Source organism: Acomys minous, assembly GCF_964271855.1.
Source record: "Acomys minous genome assembly, chromosome: 8".
Lineage (NCBI taxonomy): Eukaryota > Metazoa > Chordata > Mammalia > Rodentia > Muridae > Acomys > Acomys minous.
The window spans coordinates 36290154-36304311 of NC_140489.1; the positions used below are offsets into that span (position 1 = coordinate 36290154).

Genomic DNA, 14158 nt, shown 5'->3' on the forward strand with positions numbered 1-14158 from the left:
TGCCAACAAATGATTCTAAGAAAACTTGATACATACCTGTACAAGAATCAAGCCAGAGTCTTACCTCTCACCCTGCACAAAAACCACCTCCAAATGGATCAAGGACTTCAATATAAGACCTAAAACACTGAAACTTCTAGACGAAAAGAATACATTTCAAGAGATAGGCCTAGGTAGGGACTTTCTAAATAGGACCCCCAGTAACTCACAATAAGGTTAGTAATCGGCAAATGGGATCTTTTGAAGTTAAAGCGCTTCTTACAGCAAAGGAAATGATCAATTGAATGAAGAGGCTGCCTGCAGAATGAGAGAATGTCTCTACCAGCCTTTCACCCAACAGGATGTATACAAAGAACTTAAGAAATTAAACATCCAGAAACCAAACTGCCCAATCAGAAAACGGGCTGTGGGGCTGACCAAAGAGTCCCCAAAGAAGCAGTGCAACTGACAACAAACACTTTCAGAAAGTGGTTGATACCGTCAGCCATCAGGAAATGTACACTAAAGCTGCTTTAAGATTCCCTCTTACCCAGCCAGAATGACTATCATCAAGAAAACAGCTGACAACAAACGCTGACAAGGATGTGGTGAGAAGGGGAACACTGTCCAGCGATGATAGGAACGTACATTAGCACCACCACTATAGAAGTCAGTGTAGCGCCGCAGGCTTTCACTCAGGTGTTGGTCCTAGCTTTGAATACTTAGACTCATGCGTTTCACTTGGAGCATCTGTAGAGGTCACAAAACCAGAAAGGACCCTGACAAGGGGAGAAGGGAAGTAGCCTTAAGACAGGAAAGGGACTCACAGAAAATTTGTAATATGAAAGCAGTTGGGACTGGAGGGGTGCTCAGCAGCTAAGAGCGCTGGTTGCTCTTGTAGAGGACCTGGTTCGGTTCCCAGCATCACTTGGCGGCGCTTACAATGGCCCACAAGTGCAGCGCCCTCTTTTGGCTTCTGGGTGCACCAGGCACGCACACTTACACACGCAGGCAAAACATTAATGGACATAGAACACAAATATTTTTTAAAGCAGTTGGAGGGGAAACACTGGGAGTTAACAGCTTAGGCAGGGACAGGTGTAGGAGTAAGAGTAGGGGAAGTGAGGGGTAGTAGGGTGGGTTAACCAAAACTAAGATGTATACAGGAGCGTTCTGGAAACCCACTGCTTTGTAAGCCCATGTTATGTATATTAGGAGGTTGAACTAAGATACCCTGCCCAGTGCTTTCTCTCTGAAAACGTGAGTTTTTTAATGAAACCCTCAGTGCCGTTCATGGGATACTTCTCTGTGATTTACTGGTCACGGAAACCTCAGAGTCCCTCGTTTCTTCCTCAGAACTAGATAAATAGACCTTCTAAAAATTTGGTTCCCAGCTTCCCAGGCTTTGTGACACATTCCTTTCTACGATAGAATAAAATGTATCAAATTTTTTTTTGAAACAGGTAAATCTATATGTAACAGCTAAAAAAAATAAGCCCACAATACAAAGAAAATGTTTTAAAAAGAACATGTATTGTTGTACTTTTTCCTAAATAATAATAAATAACTACTCTTGCTGTAATTTTTGGTTGCAGAACACAGAGGAATCAAGCTGGAACTGACCTGGAAACTTCTTCCCTGTTGTTGGCTAGCTTTCATAGTGCTGCAAGCTGATAACAGGCAGTCTGCTGGGGAGAAAAGCCATCAGCAGACTTACCCTATAGTGAGCCCTGCATGCTACAGTGTCAGCCTGCCAGGCAAGACGTGCCCACTGGTGCAATAGTGGCGTGAAGGGTCAGAGGGTAACCACTTGCTTTCTGATTAGATTTGAGGTCTACTTCTACAGAAGGGAATTCATGCCAAATACTGTAAAACAGGTCAAATCTCATGGCTTGGGAGAAAATAGATTACACCTTCTTTTGGCCTAGGATATGCCTTCCAAAAAATCTTATTCCCAGTTTGCAAGATTCATTCCTTTATACAAAGAAATAAAATGTAGCAATTGTTTAAGAGAGGCAAGCCATATGAAACTTAATTAAAAGTAAGCCCACAGTTTAATTAAAGAAATGTTATAAAACAACATCGAACTACTTTGCCCTAAAGATCTAGAGGGTCACAGACATAACAGTTCCTATATTAGGATGAGATCTCTCATTTTATCATTTCATCTTCCTGTCCTATATATTCTATATCATAGGGTTTTCAGAGTGTGTTAAGTTTTCTTAAAAAGCTATTTTTTAGAAGAGAATTAAAATGTTTCTTTATGTTAAATCCTATCAGCCATGCACATACACATATGTAAAGTAAGTCTCTACCACACATATTTTAGTGGCTGCACAATGTACCCTGCCATAATTTGTTTAGGCAATTCTCTATTATTAAATATTTAGGTCAGTTGTTTTTTGTTTTTTTGTTTTTTTGTTTTTACTATTACAGAATTGGAATTCTTTTGTCACTAAACATTTTCACACATTTAAAATTATTTCCTTGGGAGAAAATTAAAAGGAATAAAAGTATTTCCTTGGAACCAGGCATGGTGGTGTACGCCTTTAATCCCAGCACTGGGAGGCAGAGGCAGGCAGATCGCTGTGAGTTCAAGGCCAGCCTTGTCTACAAAGCGAGTCTAGGACAGCCAAGGCTACACAGAGAAACCTGTCTCAAAAAACAAACAAAAAAAGGAATTTGCTTGGAGAAAAAAATCCTAGAAGTGAAATTGCAAGCTCCAAATGTGAACCCATTCAAGACTTTTGACCCCTATTGCAAAAGTAACCCGTTACAAAACAGGTGCCAACTGACTTTCCCAATAGCAGCTCAGGGGTAAAGCATTTCCCTCCCCCGTTCAAGCCTGAATACTGGCATCTTCTCCTATTGTTACAAGTTTGACAAGCAAAATGATCCACCATTTTGTGTGTGTGTGTGTGTGTGTGTGTGTGTGTGTGTGTGTGTGTGTGTGTGTGTGTTCCTCAGATGCTGCACCGGATAGTTTTATATCAACTTAACACAAGCTAGAGTCATTTGAGAGAAGAGAGCCTCAGTTGAAAATCTCCCTCCATAAGCCTGTGTGGCATTTTCTTAATTAGTTGTTGATGGTGGAAGTCCCAGCCCATTGTGAGTGGTGCCTCCCCAGGATGGTGGTCCCAGGTTCTGTAAGAAAGCAGATGAGCAGGTCATGAGGAACAAACCAGTAAGCAGCACCCCTTCATAGTTTCTGCATCAGCTTCTGCCTCCGGGTTCCTGCCCTGCTTGACACCCTGCCCTGACTTCTTTCACTGATAAACAGTGATGTGGACATGTAAGCCAATAAGCCCTTTGTCCTCAAGTTGCTTTGGTCATGGTGTTTTATCACAGCGATAGTGGCCCTATCTAAGACAGATGCTTTCTGCCTTGTTTTTTGAGGCCGGGTCCTTTGTTGGCCAGAATCTTGCTGAGTTGGTTGGGCTGACCAGCCAGGGAGTCTTAAGGATCCTTCCTGCTCCACCTCCCCAGGGCTGGAGACTACAAGCGCACTCCATACCCATCTTTCTATATGGATTCTTGGGAGCAAACTCAGGTCCTCACACTCTCAAGGCAAGTGCTTGACTCACTGAAGCCCTCTCCCCCACCGCTCCATCAGAACTTTTATTTATACAGTTTAATGAATAAAGAAGATTACATCATTCATATTCACTTATTGGCTAGTTCCACCATTTTTCCTTTGGTGGTAGCAGGGACCAAACCCAGGACCTGGTGTGTGGTGCAGATGGCCTGTCACCACGTTACATTCCCCAGCCTCGCTCACAGCTAACATCATATAACTTAGGCCCTCCCTGTTAGTATCTCTTGACCACATTTCACTAGGTTTTTTCCCCTTCCAAATTGTTAGAGATACCTGCATACAAGGTCAGCTCTTTGTCACTAAAGCTAATGTATATAGAATGCTTTCAGCTTACGGTATTTATTATCAAAAATTTTAATTTGTGTCTGTTTTCTTGTTGACAAGAGGCATCCTGAGCTCTAGTCAATTGACTCGTTAGTGGGCTTTTGAAATATGAATGTCCAATCTTTATACAGTTGCTATGTCATGTGTCTCCCTATCTTGTCTGCGTAAGGCAGGGGTCACATTTTTAATCCCTCACAGCAACCACCAGCTCATAGCCCAGAACATAGTGGAGCTCAAAATGCCGGCCTGCCCGGGATGAAAAGATATTGTGTCTGGGGATTTGCTTTGAAGAAACTCAGTTTGGGATGGGAGACGAAAACGGGGCGAAGATGAAACAGAATTGGCCACGTGTCAATCATTGTTGAAAGTGGTGGCAAGTACATGGAGTTCATTATACTATTATGCTTACTCTTTTGTACTTTTTAAATTTTTCCATAATCAAAGAGGTTTTTTTTAAATGTGCATTTGATTGATTGGGCAACAAGAGAGGGAATTCTGGGATAACAATGGCGGTGAAAATGAAATACATATGCATCAGGCCAGTTCTGCACAAAAACATCACGAGCCCTGAAGGTAATCAGCTTGCGTTAAAAAAACCCCTTCCAGCTCAGTGACCTCAAATTGCTCTTCACCTCCTCTGAAACCCCACTTTTCTTTATACAAAGGGACTAATAACTACCTAGAAATGGTTACAATGAGGACTGAGTATAAAACTCTGGCTGGCCCCAGCATGCTCAACAATGACATCACTGTCATTCAGTGATGCACAGGCTTGACAAGCTCTTGCCAGCACTTCCTGACGGTGGCAGTGGCGACTCAACTCCAGGTCACCCCAGCTGAGATTTCAGCTAAACAGCTTGGGCAGATGACAAACACTTGGCAGGGACCTTGGTAGGCCAGATATTGGGAATTATGTCTCCAGTATCCAGAGAATAAATAGACAACCCCATAGCCAAGGGCAAAGCCTGGAGCACCTGACTTCACTCCAGGTCCCCAAAGAGCTGAACCCCACATCTCAACAATGTATTTTTAAAAACAGAGAGACAAAACCCTTCCAAAATAGGTTTGAACTTTTTAAACAAATACTGACATCACCCCTGGGGGGTGAGAAGACTTAAAAATCATCATGTGTGAGATGGTTCAATAAATCGCTTCAACTTTGCAAGCATGAAGTCCCAAGTTAGACCCCAGAGCCCAGGTAAAAGGCTGGACATAGTGGCATACCTGTGTGATCCCAGGGTTAGAGGGGCAGAGAGACAGCCAGATGCCAGGCTCACTGGCCAGTCAGGCTAACCTAATTGGTGAGTTCTAGGCCAGTGAGAGACTCTGCCTCAAAGAAACAAGGTTTCACTTCCAAAAGAACAGCACCCAAAGCTTCTTCTGGCCAGCACACACACACACACACATATGCACAACTGTGCACACATGTGTCTGCATACACACATGCACACCAACACATGTATAACCACACATACACACATGTGTACCTGCCCAACAAACACATACACCCAAAAAATACCCATGTCTGGATGCAAGCCACATAATTTGATTTAATGGTCTGGGACTGTCCTAAGTATTGAGTGTTCAAACAGTGATGTCCAGGCAACAATCTCTGCTGTAAGTAAAGAAGAGCCATCCCTGTGTGAATTGAGGTTGGGTAGAGTAAGGAAAGACACAAGGGGGGAAAAAAACAAAGGAAGAAGAAGCCACAGAGTCCCCACGTGAGTCTCATTAAAGCTAATTCAGTCATGTGGCCTCCAGCTGTGCCTCACGCCAGATAAAGCCAGTCCCCACAGAGTCATGTCACTCCCCCCTTGTTCTTCAGGAGAAGGACATCTGTAGTAATTCCCAGGACTAAGACATGCTACTAACTCCAAGATGCACACATGTCGATATTCTAAGGAATATTAGAGCAATGTAGCTTGTCTCTGGGCTTTGGTCTTAGGGGGGTAAAAAAAAAAAAAGAGCTGTCTGAGTAATGATGGGCCATGGGGAAGGAGGCAGGCGTTGTCTCACAGCTCTCTGGCCGCTCGTCCAAATGACTGAATCACACACTCAGAGTGGCAGTCTCGCTTTTTGTGAAGTTACTGCAGCATCTTTAGGGGCTGGGGGTGTGCTTCCATGCAATCCCTTGAGCTGAGATGCTCTGCTGACTGGCTGCCGAGCTGCCCACCAGGCTGAGCCAAGCCTGAACCGTGGACACATGGCACTGCTTAGCCTGTCACACAAGCAAGGATTGCCTGACAGGCTGCACTCAGGGCGCCCTCAGTTAGCATGTCAGCCTGGACTAATCTGGAAGTTCCTCTCCTTTAGCAAACACCACCTGGTCGGGCGAGAACAAAAGCTGGCCAGGGGCTGTCTGTCACGAGAAGGCAAACACTTCAGAATCAGGAGGGCAGAGGTCAACCACTCTCAGAAGCAACACACACAGGGCTCCACGAGCCTGCAGAAGGGAGAAGACGGCTGCCTTCAGCTCTGCCCTCCTCCCCGTGGCCTTTCTCCTGCAGCTCTCAGCCCCAAACAAACCTCGGGAAGGTCTGGTTTCCCCTCTAAGGGTACGGATGCTCACACACGCCTTCAAATACAGACAAGGATCACCACATCCCTTAAAAACTGTTGGAGGGAGGGCTCCTGGATCTTCATGCTTGGGAAGTTTCAAGCAAAGGCATTGGGGCGCCCTCCCCCCACTCTTAAGAAATGCCATCCATAAGGTCTTGAGAAGATCTAAATTGGAGACCCACAGTGAAGACGGGAATTACGATGATGACGCTGATAAATGCTTACATGGCGTCCATATGTCCCAAGGGTTTCACATGTGTTAGCTCATTGAGTCCTCATCACAGGCTTCCGAAGGAAGTGAAATAATAACCACTAATAATAGTAATATGTCATGCGTAACATAAGAACAATATATAATGCCTGTGACGTCATAATAATTTATCACATATGTACAACATAACAACCACGAAGATAATTGTCTCTATTTCTTTTTCAGATAAGCGCCCTGAGAAGCTGGTGACTTGTCTGTGTGAGTTGGCCTCAAGCCCAGGCTGTCAGCCCCAACCAGACATAGTGTACCAGCCACAGCTCTAGGATGCATCTTCCTAGTGAACACCTCAGAGCTTCCTTTAAATCTGCCAGTTCAGAAAGCAGCAGAACACAGGCACCTTCGGAGTGCTCTGGGCTTCAGCCCAGCTCCCCACTCCGAGCCATGATGGTACGCGCATCCTCCATAAATAGGGATAACGGCACCACCATCCATGGCCGTGCAGAGCTTTAAATGGGAAGGCCAAACAAGAACCTCAGCCAGGGCTGATGGCCAAGGTTGCTTTATCCCTGTGCTCTCCGGCTGGTTATATGCTTGAGTCAACTGAGAAGCACTTAAAATATGGAAGTTGCTGGGCGGTAGAGGCACACACTCAGGGGGTAGAGGCAGGAGGATCTCTGTGAGTTTGAGGCCAACCTCGTCTACAGAGAGAGTTCCAGGACAGCCAGGACAACATAAAGAAACCCTGACTCAAAAAAACAAACAAAAAAGAAAAAAAAATCAAATTAAAATCACCCCTCTATGTTACTACCCAAGACGGTATTGGTCTGAGATCAATAACCACCCAGACCTCACGGAGAAGAAACCTCTGACTGACGGCCACCCTGCGTTCCCTGATCCAGAATTAGAGAAGCTCTTAAAATCCTGAAGCTGTCGCTTCCATCTCTGAAAGTGTAGATTCCCCCTAAATGTTGTTCTGCTAGATAGGAGGGTCCTCCAGGTGGGGGCGAGGCACAGGGACAGTCCCCAAACAAGCTAAGATTACTGTGTCCTACACTACACTACACCACTCTCCTTACACCCATCACAACAGCACCTTCACACATGTGCCGTGTGTCCTGACTCACAGAAGCCTCTCACTTTCCTGGCCCTAGGGAGCAGCCTAGAAGCTTCCTGAAGAGGCACCCTGCTGCCCCACTGATGCAATGCTTCAGGAAGCCGGCCAGTGCTGATGTATCCTACCCTGCTTTTACAAAAAGCAACAGCCAGGAGCAGTGGGACTGCCGAGAGGGTATTTAAAAAATCTTAGTTTGCGCGCGCACATGGGCGCATGCGCACACACAGTCCGAGGAGGGCAACCGCTTCATTCAAAGAGGTACACAGCAAGGGGTTGCAGAGGGGTAGCAAATACGCACTGGAGGGAACACTGAGGTTGCCCGTGGAAACTGGCAGGGCTAAGAGAAAATAATCAGCCCACATTTGACAGAAGAGAAAAACGCAAGTCTGGCCCTCAAAAGAGACAGGCAACAGGGAGGACGGGGACCCAGCCATGCCAGTTTCCTGGCTCAGACACCCATGCATCTTGTCAGGGCCCACTGCCAGTTGGCAAGGAGCGACATGGAGGGCCCAGAAGGGGAAAGGCGATGTAGAGGGACATTGGAGAGCCACTCACCCAGCCATTTCCCAGGAGGTGAAGGTGCCAAGTGACCCTAGTGCTCTCTGAACACCTCCCTTCTGCCTCGGCCCAGCAAACCAACCCCCTGAGAAAGCCCTGTGAGGCCTCACCTGTGTGAAGGAGCCGTCTTCACCACACTCTGGGACAAACACAGCCTCCTGAGGCTTCTTGGCCTGTTCCAAGGCCTGAGCCCTCTCCAGGCGACACTTACTCTGGCCAGCATCTAAACAGCGAGAGGAATACATTGTATGTTTCACTTGGATTCCACACAGAAGCCAGGGCCCAAAATGGCTGCCCTGTGGCAGGAACACTGAGAAAAACCCTCCACCTGGGGGCAGGGCAGCATGCCACCAGTTTGTCCAGCCGTAAGAGCATTGTGCCTGTGCCCACGGGTGGCTGCTCAAGCTCACCCTCCTCTGAATGCCACACTAAGAAAAGGAGGGAAGAGGCCAGGCTCCGCTTTTCTTTTTTCTTTTTTTTTTCCCTCCAAGATGCCCCTTTGCTCACACAATGAGGAGGGGAAGGTTCCATTTCCACTCTTTTTCCCAAGTTTTTCTAAAACTAATAAATCCAGGAAGTTCAAGAGGAGTGTGATGGTACACACCTTTAATACCAGTGCCAGGAAGGCTCTTGATGAAAAGCCTATAGCCCAGGCTAGGCACCATAGAAAGCACCAGGCCAGCCAGGGCTTTATAGCAATGATGGCGCTTTCTTGAGAAAAGCAAATGTCTGGGGCAACCTGCCAGCCTTCTGTGTTTCCTAGGATGGCAAGTGGGGGCCACAAGCTCAACTATCAACAGGACTTGGGAGAGCAACAGATTGCGTCTGAGAAGAAAGCAAGCCCCTCGGCTCCAGCCATGGGTTGTTTTGCACCTGAGAGTACCAAACCTGCCAACTTTGGAAGAGAGAAACAAAAGGGCAGATTTGTTATCATTGTTGAATCTCCCAGTTTTTTAAATGTTATCTCAAATTCTTTTCCTGTTTTAAAGCAGATAAACGAAACACTTCTGTGACCCAACAATTTGGAATTCCTATTCCCGGGCCAGCAGTAATGCGCCGCGTCTCCATTTTGAAACAAATCCACAAACAAGAAGCTGGCCAGGGAGGCCCTAGCTCCTCACTGGTGGTCGTGTCCGAAAGTCAGGGAAGTGCTCGTCGGCACTTTTTCTTCCCTCACACCCCGATGGAAGAACAAGACCAAGAGAGACAGAAGAGCCAACAAAGGCATGCAAGTCAAGTGATGCTTTCACAGTGTGGGAGCCAGCCTCTGCTGGCCCGAGTGCAAGTCACTCACCTTTGCATCTACCTCGATGGACCACGCCCAGGCCTGGGTCTCTGCACTTGGCTCTCTGGTACTCACACATGGATTCATAGGTCCTGCCATCAGATGCACAGACAGGTTTGGGTTGAGTCCTGGAGCAGTGGAGGTTGCACTGAGGGTCACGGTCACTTATTAGAAACTACATTGGGAGAAAGAAAAAAAATGGCACTGAGGTTATTTTTGCAAGAAATACAGGGAGAAACCCATGGCTTAGAGTATTGGCTTGTGCTTAGAAAGTAAATGTCAAATAACTCTTAAATTATAAAACCCTAGAGATGAGGCCGGGTGTAGTGGTGCACGCCTTTAATCCCAGAAGAGGAAGAGGCAGAGGCAGAGGCGGAGATCTCTGTGAGTCCAAGGCTAGCCTAGTTTACAAAGCAAGTCCAGGGCAGCCAGGGTTTGTTACACAAACTCTGTCTTGGAAAAACAAAAATAGACAAACAAACAAAAACCCTAGAGATGAAGGAGCCAAACAGATGTCAAGTCTAACCAAGGAAGGCTTCCTAAGGATGGTGAGGGCCTAGTCACTGGCCACAACGGGATGTACCAAGTGAGACACTTGCAGGTTCCTGTCAGTCTTCACAGCCACCCGGTGAAACAGAACCCCTGACTTTGTAGATAAGGAAATGGCAGCCCCGGAAGCTGTGACTGGACCAATGTCACACAGCTAAGAGTCCTGGGCTCTCCTCACAGCCTAAACCTCTGCAAAATAAATCAAAGCTTTGACCTGTAAGACCTTCACTCTCTCGGCCCTATGGGTGGCTGCTGCAACCACTACTTAGAGTTTCTTAGATGCAGAACTCAGTCTCTAATTCCTGTGTGGAAAAGTGTTATCTACTATTAAATAATAGCCTTGAACCCCAAAGTCGACGGTCCTTCCATTCTGCCCACGGCTCTCTCTCTAGCGGAGTACCAGCTAAGTGGATTTCTGTGAGAAAATTATTTCCTGTTTTCAAAACGAGCAGGGATAGTAATCGGCTTGGGAAACGCGGAGGCAAACGGACCTCTTTAGGATCGGAATTCTCAGACACCTCCAGGTCCACCTCAGCTCCCCAGCCTGAGCACCGGATCCCTCATTAAAACCCTTGAGAGGTGTCCAACTGGACAGATCAAGGGTGTTCCAGGCTAGCGGTATGTGACCCCTCCGTGATGGCATTTCTGTGCCCCTTGCTGACCACTGGTTGCATGGCCTCTCTGCCCATCTAGCCAGCTCCATTTGAAGTGCCTCTCCTCTGTCTGCCCTCACCCTGTTCTGGGTTTGGGCTCCCACCTTTTTTTTTCCCCTTAGGAGGTTCCTCCAGGTCTCACAGGTAAGGACAGTCTCCGTCAGGATCTCTCACAACTCATGCCTCCTCTACAGCTCTTGATGGCCTGAGATGATGAATTTATTCGTGGGACTTGATTGACACTGGGGTCCCAAACTTGGAGCTTCAAGAAGGATTTAATCTGTTCTGCGTGTAAACACGTCCCAGGTCCTAGCACAACGCTCGACTATTTGTGGAAGCAATGTAGCCATTAGTGGCGCTTCTCACATGGGAATTACCTCAGAACTGAGTTGTGTAACAATAGGCCTAGCCATCACCACAGAGGATTCCTGGATCCCCTGGCAATACAGGGGCCAGAGGTGGCCCAGAGCTCCTTGTCCCGATGTCACCTCAGAACAGAAGGCCCTTAGGAGCAGGGCTATCTCATCTGAGGCTCTTAGCTTCTGACTTTGAGCTGTTTTTGCAGGGGATGAGGGGGTTGGGGTTACTGTATTGGTCTGTGGCATGAGCAACAGAGTGGCCTGGAAGTTGGAAGCATGGAGCCAGACCACGGGCTAGATCCCAGCACCCACACAGACACTATTGAGTCTGAGGGAAGTTGCCTATGTTTTCTGGCCCTTTTTTTTTTTACCCTGGTCCTCCCCAGTGGAGGTACTAACATGCCCCACCTTGTGTCACTGCGAAGATTCAGATTAGCCAACACCACCTAAGTTTTTGCTCATCTTTGAAATTTAAACAGTGCAGGTTTTCTTTTTAAGAGCACTCACCAAAGGAGACACAAAGTTTCTTTTTAAATCAGCAGGGGTTACCTTGCCTGCTCTGCCACTCACCGAAGAGGAGGGCAACAGGCGTCACCGTGGCACTGAGCTACAGGCCATAAATTCAGTTTGGAAATGACTTGTTCTGAGCCAAAAGAGACTCAGGGTGACGGTGCCAGGGACCAGCCTGACAACAAGGGGAGCACTCTGTGTGCAGACAAACAGGGTACAGAGCCTCAGAACCCCACCTTCTGCAGGCCCCGGAGGTAGCCTTGGTGTCAGCAGGGTGCCCACAAGATGCCTGTCTCAAATTTACTGCCCCCTAAGGTGCTATAAAAATCTCAGAGACTGCACAGGGCAGTTTGCTAAAGACCATCTTCCATCCACTGTAGACCCTCGTTTTTGTGTGTTTGGGGAACTAGGTGTATTCATGATTGTTCTCAAAACACAGGCTGCTGAGCTCCACTAAATGGAGCTTTAATAGTGCAATTCTGCCCTCAAAGAAGAGATCACCCTGCATCCACGAATATTCAGAGTGAGGTTATCCTCCCATTGGCCCATCCTCTCTGTAGCCAGGAAGGCGGGGTGGGGGTGCGGTTGGGGGGTTATGGACACTGAACACAGACTCCACCCATGGTGAGCTTCCACTGTAGAGTAAGATGCCAGGCAGGCAGTTAGCACACAGCATGAGAGCAGAGAGACTAAGAGGGGGTGTGGTCCTAGAAGCTTACAATACTGCAGAACCACACAGTCCCAGAGAACTTTTCCTGACCCTGGGATGTTCTGTATCCATGCTGTCCAACGCATGTGCCATAAAACACACGTGATGTGTAGTCAATGCAACCAAGAGACTAAATGTTTAGTTGTGTTTAATTTCAGATGGCCATGTGTGGATAGTGGCTACCATATGCAACAGCCCTGCTATGCGTAAGGCGAATAACCCAGGAGAAGGAGGATGGTCCCTTAACTGAGTTTTTGTCTGTGTTTCTGAGACAGAGTCTTACTTGTGTCACCCAGTCTGGCCTCGCCCTTGCATTCTCCCTGCCTTAGCCTCCTAAGCATACACTGCCATATCCAACCTCAACTGAGCTTTTTCTAGAGCAAGGCTAAGATGCACTGGAGTCCTAAGTGACTTCTTAAAGCAAAGAGAGATTTTTTTCTTTTATGTTTTTCGAGACAGGGTCTCTCTGTGTGGCACTGGCTGTCCTGGACTTGCTTTGTAGACCAGGCTGGCCTTGAACTCACAGCGATCCACCTGCCTCTGCCTCCCCAGTGCTGGGAATTAAAGGCGTGTGCCACCATGCCTGCCTACAAAGAGGAATCTTGAGAATAATCTCTACGTTCTGAAAATGGGCAGCAAATCGGTCCATTGTTTATGGGTCAAGAGCCATCGTGTCCCTGGAGTTTGTCACAGTCCAAGTGGAAAGATGAAGGTAGTTTGTTTTGTTCTGTTTTGTTTTGTTTTCTCCCATCCTGCAGGTCACAGCAGGTACAGGATGAAAATCATTGAAGCAAGTCATGTTTATGACCAGTCAGTGCTTGGAGCACACAGATGAAACTCAAAAAAACTGAAGTAACCATGATTGGCAGGAATTTTTGGTGATGGCAGCAGGGTCAATTATTCTCCCCCAATGACTCAAACACTCAGCCATTTCCCTTAAGAATAAAAATTACATTTTTATTTTAAAAAACGCCTTCCTAACCAAGAGACAAAAAAAAGCAAAATAAAAATGGGGTTAAATCTGATTGCGTAATATAGAAACCAAACAAAGGGGGCTAGAGCAATTGTGCATCTGGGAATGTCTCTCCCACCCTATCTCCCTGGGGACTAGGTAATTTCAAACATTTTGGGCTGGGTTCACATTTGCAAAATGGGACAGACATTTGACAGACATATAAACAAGTCACCCTGCCTATTGGAAAAGCTGCCTCAGCCATGGCGAGGATGAGGGCAGACAAAAATCAAGGCTGAACCAATAAGCCCTTCCATCTGAAATGCACATAGTCTGGCCCCTGCCTTTCGGTCTCCAGCAGAGCAGAGTACAAACCCTGCTGCAGCTTCCGCCCAGAGAGACCACCCCAACAAACTCTCAGATTTGACAGGCTGCCAATTTTCATGACAGTGTAAGGAACAACAGAGCCAGCCTAAGGCTCAGCCTGGGAGGAGAAGTTCAAATTTTCCTTTTACACCAGTTCTCCAGCCTTAACTTCCACCTGCTATTTTATTATTTTATCGTCATTGTGGTGTGTGCATGCGTGCGTTTGTGTATATGTGTGTGTACCTCTGCCTGTGTGTGTTTGTGCGAATGTGTGCGCGCCTGTGCGCGCGCACGCACGGATGTAAGTATGTCAAATGGCCAGAAGAGGGCATCAGTTCCTCTGGCACTGGAGCTACAGGCAATTCTAAGTTTCCTATTAGGGGTTCTGGGAACCAAACTTGGATCCTATTGAAAAGCAGCAGGCACTCTTGACCA

At 47.0% G+C, this 14158-nt stretch overlaps 1 protein-coding gene across 2 annotated transcripts in view; it reads right to left on the reverse strand.

Annotated features, from left to right (window-relative positions):
• Positions 1 to 14158, reverse strand: part of SMOC1 (SPARC related modular calcium binding 1) — a 153476-nt gene that overhangs the window by 65467 nt on the left and 73851 nt on the right. For both annotated transcript variants that reach the window (XM_084792291.1, XM_084792290.1), the window contains exons 2-3: positions 9635 to 9800; positions 8451 to 8563 (exon numbers count right to left, since the gene is read on the reverse strand). In XM_084792291.1, coding sequence (XP_084648417.1) covers positions 8451 to 8563; positions 9635 to 9800 — 279 coding nt within the window. The remainder of the gene's footprint in view (positions 1 to 8450; positions 8564 to 9634; positions 9801 to 14158) is intronic.